The sequence below is a fragment of the Podarcis gaigeae genome (assembly GCF_964106915.1).
Source record: "Podarcis gaigeae genome assembly, chromosome: 10".
Classification (NCBI taxonomy): Eukaryota; Metazoa; Chordata; class Lepidosauria; order Squamata; family Lacertidae; genus Podarcis; species Podarcis gaigeae.
Genome location: NC_139686.1, coordinates 20,268,174 through 20,284,057, shown reverse-complemented (window position 1 = coordinate 20,284,057; position 15,884 = coordinate 20,268,174). Strand labels below are relative to the sequence as shown.

The window sequence follows — 15,884 nt, the reverse complement described above, 5'->3', positions numbered from 1 at the left end:
GGGATATTGGGGGAGGTGCCGGGGAAGCAGATTTCTTGACAACATATATTGTAATATTCTAGAAGAAACTTGTAAATGGCCTTGAACAAGTTGCTAGGCAATGGAAATTTCCCCCAGCAGCAGATGTCCTTATCAGGGCATGCGATCCACTAAGTCTGGGCCAGCGTAAATGAGTATGTGAATGAGCCAGCATTAGATCTCTGGCCAGATGGCTAAAAAGAGAAAAAGATTATGTTTCTTCATTTGTTTTTATTTTATTATTAGTGACCAGTGTAAAGTTTTGTACATAATAAAGACCCTGAGAAACAAAACCAAATGGTGTTTATTCCTGTAATGGGAATTTCACTAAGAGATAGCTGGAATGCTGCTGCTGCTGCTGTAAAGAAGTAAAAGATGCAGGAAAACATTTCTGTAAAAAGAACTCTGCTACAGAAAGGAAAGAAAACCCAAGAGTTTTCTTTTTCTGCTCATGAACCAGCCATTCAACAATGTGCGCAGCTAGTTTTTGTATCAAAGCTATAATTTCCCCCCAAAATTTAAACCTGGAAAGGGACCGTGTGCTCAGATAGAATGCAAAGGTGCTTTTAGAGCTACCCAAGTGCTCAAAAAATGTTAGGGGCATCCTTTTGTGCCCTTAATGTCCTGCAAACACACATTTCAAGAGGGCAGCCCCAGTTGCTCTGAAGGCCAAACTTTATGTGATGTTAACCACTTGCGCTCTGGGGTTGAGGACACAGGAGAAGCTTCAGCCCACTGCCTCAACAAGCTCCACATCTTTTCACCCTATCTTGGGTTGTTTCCTCCAGCAACAGCAGAAAGAAGTCATCTATCAATTCCGCAAAGGGACCCTCAATCTGCTCTTCTCCACCAGCGTGGCTGAAGAGGGGCTGGACATCCCCGAGTGTAATATCGTCGTCCGCTATGGACTGATGACGAATGAGATTGCCATGATGCAGGTTAGTCAGCACTACTCTTGGGGGGAACTTCACTCTTGACCTCTGCCTTGGGGAGCCTTACAGTGCTCAGTATGTCCTGGGAGGACATGCTACAGAAGCCCAAACCCTGGTTCTTTTATTCCAGGCCCTGGGTCTCCTGCTTCCTTTTAGTTGCTTTTTTATACTCATCACCGTAAAAAAACCAACCTTTGTTATAGGGCAGCTGGGCACACCGCAGAGTGCAGTGACCTGTCATCTGCCCTCTTCATTTGCCCATATACATATAAATTCTTATATGGGAAAATTTATATGGGGGTGGGGGATGGTGCCCCAAGTCCTTTAAGTAACCAGCAATTCCCCAATATAATGGCTATCCAGCATCACAGAGGACAATGCGGTTATAATGGGAAATGATGGATGAGTGGACCACGTGGCTATACCTTGTTTGCCTCTACATAGTTCCATCCTTATTTCAGACAACACAATATATTGATATATTGTGATGTTAGCTGGTTGTATATCGTGATGTTGAAAGCCGGGTACCGCCCAGCCCTACCTAAGGGGACAGGCAAAAGAGGAGCAGCTGGGCTGGATTTCTAGGGAAGGACGCAAGCACTCTTCTCATTGCCTTTTCAGGCCAGGGGACGTGCCCGTGCCCCGGACAGCACCTGCTGTGTTTTGGCCAAGGCCAACAGCAAGGAAGTCGCCCGTGAGAAGCTCAATGAGACCCTGGAGGTCCTGATGGAGAAAGCGATTGTGTGGGTGCAGCAGCTGCAGCTACAACAGCCTCAACGAGAATACCGCCTAAAGGTAAAAGGACGTCTTGGGGAAAGGGGGTAGCTGGTGGATGCACAGAGCTGATAGAAGCAAGGGTGGAGGAAGCCATTGGTAAAGGAGTAAAACCATGCATTTTTGGGGGGGTGGCCTTTTTTGGAGGTGGGGAGAGAATAACACACTTTGAGGCAAGTAATACATGCAGGAAAATCACATGGTTGAGTTCTTCATGGACTATCTCTTCCGAATGTGGAGCGGGGAGATGCACATCTGAATGCTCCCTCATGTATAAAAATTAAAAAATACCTGGGGAAACCAGTGTAGCTATAGGGGGTTGTTGCTTTTTCAACTCAAGGCCCACATTCCCTAATTGGGAACCTTCGGAGGGCCATATGCCAGTGAGGGGGGTGGGGAGGCTGGGGGCAAAACAGAACAGACATGACTCTTATTTATCTATATATAGTAATTCCATTCCTGCCATACAAAAGTCAGAGGTCAATGCGTGCTCAATCACACTCACACCCCTTTCCTTTTGGGCAAGCGAGAGACACTACCAGAGTTCAGGGACACTTGGGAGATGCCAGCTGAGGCGGGCACATGATCGGCTTTCCCCCACCAGCATATGGGGTTGAGGAGTGTTGAGTGGGGGGGTGAGACTTGGCACACGACTGAGAACAGCTGGCCTTGAGGGTTGAAAGCAGTAGGATAAACAAGGCAAGTCAGTAATTTACTTAGAAATTAACTCCTAGAATAGAGGAACAGAATTGTAAAGGTTCTGCAATCAGAATAATTGATCAAAAGAGACCTGGGCTTGCTCCTGTGGGAATATAGGACTCACCAGAACCCCTCAGATGGTTAAAGAGCTCTGAGGGCACAATGAGCCTAAGCAAAACCCTTATAACTGAAGGGAAAACAGTGAGTCATCTCGCAGACATGTTCCTGCAAAAACGTTCAAGTAAGGTATGGAGCAGGCCTGGGAAAGGGTGTGGCCTTGGAAAAATCCCAAGGGCTGGCTAGAGAGGGCTGCATTTGGCCCCTGCGCCTGAGTGTCCAACTAGGTCTAAGGGGACCCAGTTTCTAATCCTCTCACCCCCATGAAGCTCATTGGGTAGCCTTGGACTACTCTAACCTACCTCACAGGGTTCTGAGGATAAAAGGGTGGAGGGAACCAAGCTCTTTGGAGGAGATAGGGATATAAAACTAGTCCATTAGGGAGAAAGTTAGGTTAGGAACCTTCTTTCCAAAGCTCTGGGCTTTCCTTGAACAGGAAGTTGTGCTGTTTGTTGTTAATTAGGGGGCATTCTGAAGTGGTACAGCCCTGCAAGACCTTCAACATCCTGAATATGTAGCTGTGCTGTGGGGAAAATATGTTATTGCTCAAATAAGGCACACAGAGGGCTGTTGCAATTTTCATTTGTGACAGTCCTAGGAAGGGAGGAAATTGCTCCCGTTTTGTATAGGGGAAATAGTGGCTAGCCATTACTTTCTCCAGATCTTTCAGGAACAGTTAAGCTGAAGATGTGAAACATGAAATGCTATTCATTGGACCATGTTGTGTCTGAATAATTAAGCTATATAACACTGAAAGTAGGCTAAAACTTAAGCAATGGTTTGCTGTGCAGCTATTTTACATTTTCCAGTGGGTAGAACAGAAGAAGCATCAATGGTAGTGCATTGGGAGAGGAATACTCTCCAGGCTGGCAAACCTGAAGAAATGGAGGGTGGTGGGAGGAGATTCTAGAATGAATTTTTTAGAACCAGATTCTCTGGCTACTTCTCACCTGCAGGCTCCCCTGGCTCAGACCCAATTAGCTAACTCCCTTTGTCCCTCCTAGATTGAAAAGCTTCAGCGTGACGCTGTTGTCGGCCGCAGGGTGCGGGATGCTGAACGCGAGCAACAACGCCGCCTGCACGATCCAGACTCTGTGTGTTTCTACTGCATCAACTGCAATGTGGCAGCCTGCTATGCCAGCGACCTGCGCCTAATAGAGAATATGCACCACATAAACATCAACCCCGACTTCAGGTGAGTAAAGGTAAGAAGACCAGAAGCTTTTAGAATCTCCATTCTGCTTGCCTCATCTGAACAGGAAGCAATAGGGGAGACAACCCAGAGTGTGTCTGTTGCTCTCCCAATTTTGGCTGAGGTTGACCCAACGTTTTTCTAAGTCAGAGCTGCCCCAACCAACTTAAGCTTGTTCACAGAATGGAAGGGAAAGGGACTTTGGTCCTCCTCCTCAGTATTTTTGAATAAAAAGAAGGGCCTCAGATGATCCGGGCACAGTTCTAAGAGTATGCACAATATATGCCTAGATCATACCAAAAGGCCATCTGTCACCAGATGTTGTTGGACTACAGCTTCCATCATCTCTGACAATTGGCTTTGCTGGGTCTTGTGACTCCAAGAACATCTGGAGTGAGACAGATTGGCCATCCCGGTGGAAGGCACTTTGCATGCTGATGAGAAACTATAAATACGGCTGCTGCTGGAGTTGAGGATCAGTCAGGAGCATTGCAATGCAGCAGTAAAGTTTTAGCCTGCAAAGGGCTTTGTACTGTTCCAATGAAACTGTAACAGTAAGAGAATGAGAAGTGCTCTGGGGATGCAAACCTCTTTGAGGTCACTTGTGACAAAAAGTGGTATCTAAACACAGTAAACAATCCAGCATCTTTTTTTAACAGCAGCCAGACACAAGCAGGGCATAGATTAGAGCCTTCCCTTTTGTTTCCACCTGGAATTTAATTTTTAAAAGGGATACTGCTACTAAACATGGAAATTCAGTTTTGTTATTATGGCTGCTACCTATTCATAGGCCTATCTGCCTTGTAGTTGCACAGTCTTTTTTTTTTTTTTTTTAACACCTTCTAGGTAGTCAAAAGCCATTTCCGGTAGCAAACTCCATAAAGTGAAGAATGCCTTGTCCAAAAAAATAATTGAACCTGTTAGATATGTAAAGTTTTATGTAGTTGTGCATAGGGGTGGGCACCTGGATGGAAGAGCTTTTGTATATGCAATACTTATGGCATGTGGTGCAGTATTTACAACAGAACAAAAAGGAAGCTCACTGAAAATGACCCTCAAACACATTACCTTTCTACTCAGCAACTGAAATAGGTATCTAGGTTGCAACAGATTTGTGTATTCAGCTGGTCTCACAAGCAATAAATTAAGTAACCAGTTTTGTTGTTGTTCCCTATTTAGTCTGTACTACAGAGCATCACATAGCCATGTGATGATTCCTCGCGAGTTTAGGGACTGGAGGCCAGGCAGCTCCATCAGCTGCAGTAATTGCGGGCAGGTAAGTGCAACCAGGGCTTAGGCAGTACTACCGTAGGGTGCATTTTTGTTAATTCCCCTACTTTTGGGACTTTTTGTTGTATTTGATGAGAGAGAATGGGTGGCTAGGTAAAGGATTGTAAGATCTGGGATACGACCAGTCTCACAGCCACTAGATTCATTCTTGGGACAACACCCACCTTCAGCCAGTTTTTAAAACTTCCAAGGTCTGGAAACTTGGACATCTCAGTAAGAGAAGCCAGATTCCATATTTGAACATGTAGCCATGTAGATTCCTTGATCTCCCTAAGGTTTAAATGCTGTGTATCTCCCTCTTTCATGGGAATCTGTAATTAGTCTAGGCAGTAGCTACTCTACAAAAGAGGTCTTGGGAGCAAGGGGCGAGGGTGTATGAAGCCTGGCAGTAGGCTACATGTTTCACCATTAATTATGGGTTCTAACCCCAAGGGAATTGTGCTCACTCTGCCTCCTGCTCTTCACATTACTTCTGTCCAACTGGGCGTGAGGAAACCTGTCGTGTAGCTGAGTCTTCTAACTGGTCCTTGGAGCTAGAATAGAAGGCAGAACATGCATTACAGATCAGTAGGCAAGTGCCAAGAACCCAATCAGCCAAGCTCCAGTAATTAAACCTTTGCAAATATTAGTTGGGCGCAGCTGAAAGATGCAAAAGAGAACAGGGCCCCTGCAGGCGCAGCTTGCATGACCACCTGCTGGAACTCCCTCTTCTCCCCAACTGGTCTGTATTTTGAAACTCTGCACCTCTAGGCACCCATGTAGAACATAGTTACATACAGTCAAGCTTGCTGAAATCAATTAGCCTCAGGGTATTTAACTACATTGGATTGAGGAGCTGGACTACATATCTGAACGGTTGTATAATAGTAATAATAATTTATTTATACCCCAACAAAATATTAAAATACAGTAATGCATCAAACATTAAAAGCTTCCCTAAACAGGGCTGCCTTCAGATGTCTTCTAAAAGTCTGGTAGATGTTGTTCTCTTTGACATCTGGTGGGAGGGCATTCCACAGGGCGGACAGCGCTACTGAGAAGGCCCTCTGCCTGGTTCCCTGTAGCTTGGCTTCTCGCAGTGAGGGAACCGCCAGAAGGCCCTCGCCTCTGGACCTCAGTGTCCGGGTAGAACAATGGGCGTGGAGACGCTCCTTCAGATATACTAGACCGAGGCCAATTCAGTATTCTATCAGACAAAACAAAATGCATCCCTTTCTCCCTAGAGATTATTGGCTTGATAATGAAACAATAATCCCTAGAGATTATTGGCTTGATAATGAAGTTCTTTCCTAATCGATTAGTCTTAAAATTCCTAGGTTCAGTGAAAATGGTTTTGTGTTTTGTCTACTTTTGGCATGGGCTAACGCTTTCCCCAACTAAGTGGCCCCCTTCTGAAACCTGGGTGGGGCTTGTCAATAACCTAACTGACCTGCTTTTTCTCCACACAGGAATGGGGCATGGAAATGATCTACCGGGAAGTCAAACTTCCCATGCTTGCCATCAAGCATTTTGTGGTGGAAACTCCAGACGGCCGAAGGACCTACAAGCAGTGGAGCAAAGTGACCTTTGACATCAAAGAGTTTGACTATTTTGAATACTGTACTACTAATGCCTTGCTGGACAGCTAAGACATGGGGGGAAAAGTGAAAAATGAACTAGTGCCCTCTAATATACCCAGTGTTTTGCATCCATAGGACATAATGTCAATAACCATAATGTCATGATGTCAAATCAATGCATAATGCCTTTGGGAAAACACCAGAGGCTGGAAGATGAAAGTTGGGGAAATTCTCAGGAACATTTCATGAAAAAGCACAGGTGATTAGAGTAGGAAGAGGAAACCTCACGGCCACTAACAAGTCTTACCTACCTGAAACGGCTGTCTGGATCTCTAAAACAAGAGGCTGGTCAGGGAAAATGCCTTATATGAGTGATGTCAAACTTGCAATTAAAATATATATATTTAGGGAGGGCTGGATTCTATGAAGGAAGTGTGTCTGTCTGTAGGATGTGTTTGTGTGTCTTGCTGTAAAATATTCCACATCCCTCATGCAGTCTGGTGTATAGTGTCACTCTTATCAACCACTGCTTGTTTTTTTTTTTTAACTGGATCTTGCAGGGGCTGATCTATAACCTGGAAGCCCACTAGATTTGTAATTCTACTATGATATAGTCTATAAAATAAACAATATTAACCTACACTATGTAGAACGTGTCATTTTATTCCCCTATCTATTCCTTAAGTGTGTTATCCTTGCTTTATAAATCACCTGCATTTAATTCCTCAACATTACCAACAAGACTGACCACACTGGTGATGACAAAAGAATTTTAAGCCTAGTATAACTGCACAGAGAAATGCACAAGAGCACTGAAATCACAGAGAATAATTACTGATTTAATGATGCTTTTAATTTACAGGATACAAATTTTTAAAGTTTTCAACAAGAATTAAAGTGCGCAATTTTACAGTATTCCAGCTCCGACCATTATGGACCAAATATACATATGTTACAGAAATATATACACATATCTGCAAGTATTTTACATTCATGTACATTTTAACGATAACCACTCTCACAATCTTAAATGTTGCTTTTTCTTTTTGCATTTTATTTATGGTAGAGAAAAAAAAAAAAAAGACGTATACCCTTTGAGATTTTACAATTTTTACAGCTTGTTCATCTGATGCTATCAACTAAGACTTACCCCTGCTTCCACACAAGAATCATTCATGACATATTCCATATATTTCAGCTGCGTGACACTCTGAAGACTGTTGTGCAGTTGGTTGTTTTGTTTTGTTTTGTTTTTTGCCGATTTCTCCCATGCCCTGCCTGCTTGTAACATTTTCCACCTTCTAAACTTCTTGAGACCAAGAGCAGGTGAGCTTCTATGCATTTTTATGTGGAACACTGGCTGGTATGTTGCATTTGTAGCAGAAAGGGAAATAGTTTCCCCTTCTTCCTAGAAAAAGGATTTAGATCTCTCATGAGATCTATTCCTTTTCTTTAATTTTTTAATTTAAAATATATTTATGCATTTGCAAGGAGTAACTCCAGACTGAGTAATACTGGAATTACATGTCGGGGGGGGGGTGTTTTTAATATATAAAACAGAACTCTTCTACTTCAGTAGAAAAATCTTGGAGGAAATCAAATCTACATTCACTTTGAGAAAACGGGAAATAACAAAGTAGCCCTCAAACTGGAACATTATTTAATTTTTTCTCTTTAATGTATTTACACAAAGGGTACCTCCCAATTAGATTTTAAATTGTTTACAGTGTACTTTGAGTGTAAAATATTGTGGAAACCAAGCCATCCCATAAATAAGATGTGCAAATTATAAAATTGGTTACCTTTTGTTAAACTGGATGCAGAAAGCTTTGAGTAGGGACTGAACTGTCATCAAGAGTTATTTTGCATGGATGAGAACATTCTAGTTTGCCCAGCAAAATTCTATCAAGAAAGAAACACATTTCTTCTTAAAAGATGGTGCTTAAATCCAGGGAAGAGGAGATAACTAACCTATGGGGGGGGGGATATAATTTACATGACTTGTGCTTAAACTGATCATCTCCTTTCCCATTTAATTCTGCTATGGTTGCTTACATCAGTGCTTCCCAAACTTTCTCATGGGGTGGACTGGCAAATCCCACCCCACCTGATGTGCCAGGAGTTGGTACCATATTGGGTACCTGAAGCATCCCACCCATCCTGGGCTGTGGCTCATGAACTGGACCGTCACTGAGTAGTACTGGCTTACATGAATGAAAGCAAGACAATCGTCACCATGGATTTTTTTTGTGCTCCTCAGTGACATAACTGTAGACACCATCTAGAACCTTAATCCTATTATCCATCACGTTAGCATTGTGGCAGAGGATGGTTACATCATTTTTCAGCAATGCAAAGATTACACCAATAAGGGACTTTTCATTTCAGGTGTGAAAGAATATGTGAAGTGCTAAAACATGAACTTGAAGATGTTTGCTCCAAGGAGCTCTGATTGATCCTGGCTCACTGACCTGCTTTTGAACACTGTACAAACAAGTGGCAAAAATGTACACTGCTGCTTTTCATGTACAGAAGCAAGTGCATGCTAAATATCTGTACAAACATATACTGCCCACAGCATGCCCTAAAATTAATGCAAGTCTTTCTAAATGACAGGATCCACTGTCCTGTGGGTACATGCGGTTCCTACTGTAAACCCTGGCTGAGGCAATGGGCAATGATTTATTTGACAATCGTAATAGCCCCACATGCAAAAAGAGCTGCTTTCTACCTTACGTTTGCATTGCGGCAAGAAAGCTCGTGTGTGCAAGCTTCCCCTCTCAGTTTAACCAACAGGGCAGCTCCATGTACACACCCCTTTGCACATGTTTTTCTTCTTCTTCTCTTAATGACATTTTTTAATGCAACAAAATATTTTTGGGAAGAGGGTGGCGTCATAGGCACCAGCCAGTCAGCACTGTGCACATCTGGCATTTGCTGAAACCAGCAGAAAATTTCCCCTCAGCTCAACGTGCTCTGAGAAGGAAGCAACAATTGTGCTTCCACACTGCTAACTCCTCTTTTCATGAACAATGTTTACATAGCCCTAGATTTACGAGTGCACTAATCTATAATCATTTGGAAAATACAATGGAGAAAAGTGTTCCTTTTTTATGCCTTCAGGAAAAAAGCAGTTCACGGTTGTGAACCAATACACCAGTTACTTGCCCTGGGACACTGTTAGCACGATGAGTCTTGAGTTAGTCGGGAAAAATGAAGGACTGCGAGAAAAGGGGAAAAGCCACTCCACAACAATTGATTTGCACCTGCACATACAAAATGCCACTGAAGATGGATAAATGCTTTAGAGTTAAAGACTAAGAAGTCAATAGAGCTAAAGGTATCAAGATGGCACAGTGCTACAGACTTCTTTCATTATTCAAGTGTATTTACATCCAGCAACAATAAAAACAATAGTACACTTAGTCAAAGTACAACTGATAATTACATTTGGTATACCCATGCTTTATCAAACTACTTTAGTTTTTCCTATCACTGAAGCCATTTCCAGTGACCCAACCAAATTTCACTGTCCCACTGAAAGCAGAGAGACTTACGTTTACTAACTTTGGCAAGATTATGGCCAATATTCCACACACCCCAAATATGTCAAATTACGGCCAGCTGTAGATTCAAATCTACCAAAAAGAAAAAAGAAAAGGGGGGGGGGGTAAACAACAAATTCGCAAGTCTCAAATTCATTCTCAACTGAGCAATTACAAAATTACTGTATTTAAAAATCAACTTGTGTCAGAATGCAAGAACGTTTAAATAAGGCAGCAAAGACACTAGCACATAGTATTCTACACTGTAAGTTTACCTTGCTTATATAGGCAAAGTTGAAGGAGGAAAAATGCAGAAAATGTTCAGTTAAAAAAAAAACATTTGACACACAAGCATTGTTTTGGGGTGGCTTATTGTCGGCAATGTGGATATTCCAAGTGGTCAGTCCTTTTGTGCACCACAGTTCATGGAATTTATTCTCTGATGCAGCAGTGGGTGGGTGGGTTTCTCGTCATTACCAACCCCATGAGGATCATCCACCGAACACCAGGGTAACATTATGGTTTGAACTGGCAGGCATTTTTAAGCCGAGTGATTCGCTGGCACCTTAAGTGCTGCTCAAGTGGTCAAGCAAGAGAATCATATGAAACACCATCAATGGATCGGTGCAGAAGGAGCACCAGGTCCTTACTAACCACACTTAGCGAACGGGGATCCAGCTTCACCAATGCATGCTTGGTCTCTGTCACTTCTACCTGCAGCAAGTTTTCCTTCTTCAGCATAGTTGAGCAGCTCATTGTCATTAACTGCAGACCGTTATGGTTTCCCTTCATCTAGCATCAGAAGTAATTGGTAAAAGCACAAGGACATGCAGATTGGGTTACAAAAGTGTCCCTGTCTCTCTACTGAAGCAATTACTTAAATTGGGTTGCAAAGTGTGTACATAAACATAAACACAAAAACACACACTCCTTCGTTATTGCATCTTGCTGCATGCTAACTCCATACAGAACTAGTCAAACAGACAGTAAAATAAAAAAGGAGATGGGGTAACAGTTAAAAGGCCAATACAACATGAAAATTAAGACGATTGAACACAAATTACAGTATTTTCCAATGACACACAAAAGTTCTGCTTAGAATGAGATACAGCTTGAAAATGTTAACTAAGAAACCAGAACTTTTGTTACCCACATGTGGGATGGCCTTGGGAGAAAACAAATTAAAAGGGCCACTTCTTTGTCCTAGAAATAAAAATGTAGCTTAAAAGGTTTTGGAGCCAGAATAGGGTAAGGAAATCAGACCATATATCTTATTTACCTCATCTTTATTACAAAGTAGTCATTAGCTGTGCTTTACGCAGGAGTCTTAAGGACCCCAGCGCTTGAACATCGAAGTAAATCTCATTTCTTTCCATGGAACTTTGCTTCTATGCAAATGTGCTTAGGATATTTAATAGGAAGTGCTCTCTAAGTGCTAGATAGGGGCTTATTATTATTATTATTATTATTATTATTATTATTATTATTATTATCATTGATGCTTTCCCTCCCTGCAAGGTTTGCACTACACACCTGCAAACTGGGAGGGGAAAGATGAAGGAAATCTGACATTACCTGTGTGCTTGTTTTCCATCCTCCAGCCCCCTCATCTCAAACATTATAGGGATAATTACAGCACATTTTCATTCCTTTCCAACCCATATAGCATACCATGTGATCAACTATAAATGGTTACTAGCCCTGGTACAAAAAGTGTGCTTTCAAACAAGGTTCCCAGAACCAAAACCACCATATTCCTATTCACCAGGGAAGGAACATAAGGCCTCTTTCTGAAAATCAACTGCCCATAATTTCATTGTAGTAGAAGTGTAATAGTTGGTTTTCTATTTTTTTTTAAAAAAACCCAACATTTAGGATAACTGCATGTACACAAAAAGGTTCACAGTCAATGATTAACTCTGTGCTGAGAGCCACATCAGAAATATACAATGAGTTAGAAGATTTTGTACCCAACATGCTTATTTTAGGCCTGCTTTGCATATTACACCTTTCCTACCATTAAATATTTCAAATGGGTTTGGGGAATAAAGATACAGCTTGATTGTAGAGGGTCACACATGAAAAACAAAAAATGCACATTTTGTTGTGCATGCACACGTGCAATTGCCACATAGGGCAACTTATGCCTTGATGCATTCTTTTTGCTTGTTGGCACAACGTGATTGTGAGTAATTAACACAATTTTATGGTAAGAAGCAATGGACATTCTGTATACCAGATGACATCTGGCAGCACTTACTATGTGGTAGTTACAACAACAACAACCCTGCCCTCAAGGATAAAAAGTAAATAGCTTGTTCAAAGTCTAAAATGAAGAGGAAAGATCTGAATTTATGAAAAGGGAAGACTCCACTGAAAACTGTCCCTGAAATTAAATCCAACCTAAACAAAGGTGGATGCTGCATTACTCAAGAGATTCTGCATTAGGGTGAATGAAAGGAGAGATCTCCCCAATCAGTTGGCAAAGGAATCTGGCACATCTCTGTGGATGGGAAGCATTTCCCAGCAGGAGCAATATGGAAAGTTCCAATGAAGACAAGGCAAAGTACTGGAAAATAATTCATTTTCTTTCTTTTGCATTAAGCATTTTTTTTTTTTACTATTTTTAAAAGACAGCAACATCAGCTAAAAAACCCCCAAGAGTTGCAAAAGGAACTTCAGGCCTATGGCAGAGGAATAAGATTGAATCAAGGCTCATCCCTAATCTAGTAAGATCACTATTGCTCTAATAAAGAGCCCAGTGCTTCCTCTGGATTCCCAATTTTACTTTTCTCTCTAAAAACCATAAGGTTCTTTCCATCATAGGCATGTTTACTTTTGTACTACATGCAGAAATGCAGACAGAAATCGTCTGCATAGAAACATTAGGAAGAAGACAGAATGCACAACCAGTGGAGGTCTATTCATTCACCAGAATATTACTGAATGAGTCTAGAACAGGGTCTGGTTTGTTGGCTCAGACTGGCAGTACAGCAAACTGACTGTCACCTTGAGCATTCTGTTAGCTCCTTTATCTAGTTATTGGTGAAGCAAGCCCATCCGGAAGGCATTGGGTGGGCACTAATATTTCCATTCCACTGGTATTTCGGAAAGAGTGCTTTGCATATTTAATACTTAGCAAAAGTGAGCAAAGCATGAAAGAAGTATTTAAAATGGGATATATAAAACATCTCTTCAGACCTTCGTATTTTTAACATGAAGGCTTGAAGACAGTTTCCCTGCAATCAGAAGCCTGTCTTGTTGGGGTCACCTATCATACAGAGATTTCAAAGCAGTTTCAACAGAATGTACTTAGCATTCTCCTCAGACCTTTCTGCTAAATGCATGAATGCCTGAAGAGCCATTGCAGCCAAGGACTAGTTGGTGCAGGTCCTGCATGCATTCTCTTGCCTCTTGCCCATGGGTAAGCCTTTGTGTTCAGGTAAATGTCTGACTATGCCTTTAGTCGCTTCAAATTGTGGCTATTTAGCAGAGAAATATTAAAAACTGGTGTCTTCCCCCTGGTCAGGTAGATTTGAACTTAAGTAACTGAACACAGACCAATCCGGAGGTGCAAGATAAAATTAGCAAGTTACAACAAAACTGTTACTGTCATTATTGGCTCAATACTGCAAAACATAATGAAGATATAATTCCCTAAGCATCCTTTTATGCACTAAGTAAGGTCCAGGTATTCAGGTTTGTTTGTTTGTTTTTAAAAAAGCCATACCCCCTACAAAATCAGATTTCATGTCTATTATGTTATACAATACATTGTGTAATATTCCATGCAAACAGTGGGTGCAATCACATATTGCAATGGCAGATCTGCCACCCACCGTATGTGGGTATGAGTCATATAATACAGTAGTAATAACTGTTGCAACATGTGCATGGTTAGTGAGAGTTATAACAGCTAAATTCAAATATGCCAAATCATAGTTTGTGTCAACCGTAATTTAGAATCCAAAGCACAATTTGAGTTTCCAAATCTACAGGAAACCATGGTTTAGGGAAACTTGCAGGCTTTCATATTTTCTGCTCAGCACTGCCGTCTCAATGTGGTTGCCTCTGACTTAGCTATGATTTGTCAACTACAGTTTGCACGAAGCATCTACAGTAAATCATGGGTTAGGGAAACTTTCACATTGTCTGCTCAGCACTACTGTCTCAATGCAGTTGCCTCTGACTTTTAACTATGATTTGTCAACTACAGTTTGCACAAGGCATGGCTTAATGGTGTTTTTTGCTGTCTCAAATCATGGCTTGTCAATACAGACATCCTCCTAAGCTATGTATATTTAATATTTCTTAATCACGATTTGATGTGATGTCTAGATTGATTGATTGATTGATGATAATATTAAGGTCCGGGTGTTAGTGACCAACTATAAAGGCATAATACATGATCACAAGTGATCACTTAAGACCAGGCTGTTATTTACTGAAGCACTTGCTGTAATTTTAAAAAGGTAGCACCACCTTCTAAAGGTTAACAGGCACAGGACTGAGTAGAGGAATTATTATGTTTTTCAAAACACAGCCAGGACTTGCACATCCATTACATGCCATTTGACTTACTACTGCTTTTTAAGCTCTACGTTTATGTATAAAAATATCAATGCCATCAGGTATAAACAAGTAACTAGTTGTTTTTAATTTAGAATCCTCTGCTTAAATTTTCAAGAGGATGCATGCTTTATAAATCATAGGCAAACAGCATGAACCTAGTATCATGAGGTCAAATCAAAATTAAGTATATTACATTTTTCTCTCTAATAGCATACCCTGCAAATCTTATATATTGTACTTGTTTAATAATTTTTAAAATGGAAAAAAGAACAAGGGTTTTAAATAGACAATTTAGAAATGTTCTTTTCTCAAACACAAATTGATAGAATATATGTACAAGTCAGTGTAAATAGTGCTAGAATTTAGATACAATAAACCAAACTGTCTTTACATTCACTACACATCTAATTTGGCAAAAGTGGAGGTATATCTTAAGACACAGCTACGAGTCCTAGAATGCAGCCAAGATATACCAGTACTGACATCAATATGAAACAAGCCATTTCTTTCTCAATAGCATTCATTTCATATGATGCTATTTTCTTGAGAAGAGTGGTATAGTTATATTGGTCACTCTTTGATAGACATTCATTTAATAAAAAGGAAATGTGGAAGGGTACATTAATTTTATTGACACAACATAAATATAAGAAAAAGTTCCCTAAAAAAAGATGAACATTGTTTTTCTTTTCCAACATAAAGTGCTAAGAAACGTGGTTGAGCCAGGAAGGCTGGCTTCTTTCTTGCTGATTTCAGAATTAGTGTCAACCAAAGTTTTGAGTGGAGAGAGAGAAAAATACATTACAGACCATCTGCTACGTCAAGTTTCAGCTTCCAGTTTTGCAGAGCTTTCATGCTGGTCCTCTAAACTCATCCGCAAATCATTGGGGCAGTCCGGTGTTTCGCCTTTGACGGCCAAATGGATGACCTTCAACCACTTCTGTTTTAGTTCCTCATTGTCCGCGGCAAAGCTGTGCACTGACTTGGACTGAGTCAATTTGAAACTGTGTGGAAGGTCAGCGCTTCTTGGAGTGTCATCTACTGTGTAGCCCAGCAAAGGGATGGTAGCTAGCGCTTTTACATCCTAAGCAAACAGAAATAATAACCTTTTAAAAAGCTCTAGGTTTGGTAAGGAGGAGAGTAATCGACCAACTGATTACATAACTAATTTTCCCCCCAAACTTAA

At 41.1% G+C, this 15,884-nt stretch overlaps 2 protein-coding genes across 15 annotated transcripts in view; one reads left to right on the top strand and one right to left on the bottom strand.

The window, feature by feature from the left end:
* The window catches only part of DHX58 (DExH-box helicase 58), a 39,500-nt gene extending 27,521 nt beyond the window's left edge, over positions 1-11,979 (top strand). For 2 of the 3 annotated variants that reach the window (XM_083700302.1, XM_083700301.1), the window contains exons 10-14: positions 807-956; positions 1,572-1,745; positions 3,545-3,735; positions 4,912-5,008; positions 6,471-11,979. In XM_083700302.1, the coding sequence (XP_083556428.1) occupies positions 807-956; positions 1,572-1,745; positions 3,545-3,735; positions 4,912-5,008; positions 6,471-6,650 (792 nt within the window). In that variant the 3' untranslated portion in view covers positions 6,651-11,979. Of the gene's footprint in view, positions 1-806; positions 957-1,571; positions 1,746-3,544; positions 3,746-4,911; positions 5,009-6,470 lie in introns of all 3 variants that reach the window. The other variant, XR_014555593.1, reaches the window with a different exon arrangement.
* FGD4 (FYVE, RhoGEF and PH domain containing 4) overlaps positions 7,413-15,884 on the bottom strand; it is a 105,085-nt gene continuing 96,613 nt past the window's right edge. For 8 of the 12 annotated variants that reach the window (XM_083700146.1, XM_083700142.1, XM_083700138.1 and 5 more), the window contains one exon: positions 7,413-15,782. In XM_083700146.1, coding sequence (XP_083556272.1) covers positions 15,519-15,782 — 264 coding nt within the window. In that variant the 3' untranslated portion in view covers positions 7,413-15,518. The remainder of the gene's footprint in view (positions 15,783-15,884) is intronic. The other 4 variants (XR_014555572.1, XR_014555573.1, XR_014555574.1 and 1 more) reach the window with 2 other exon arrangements.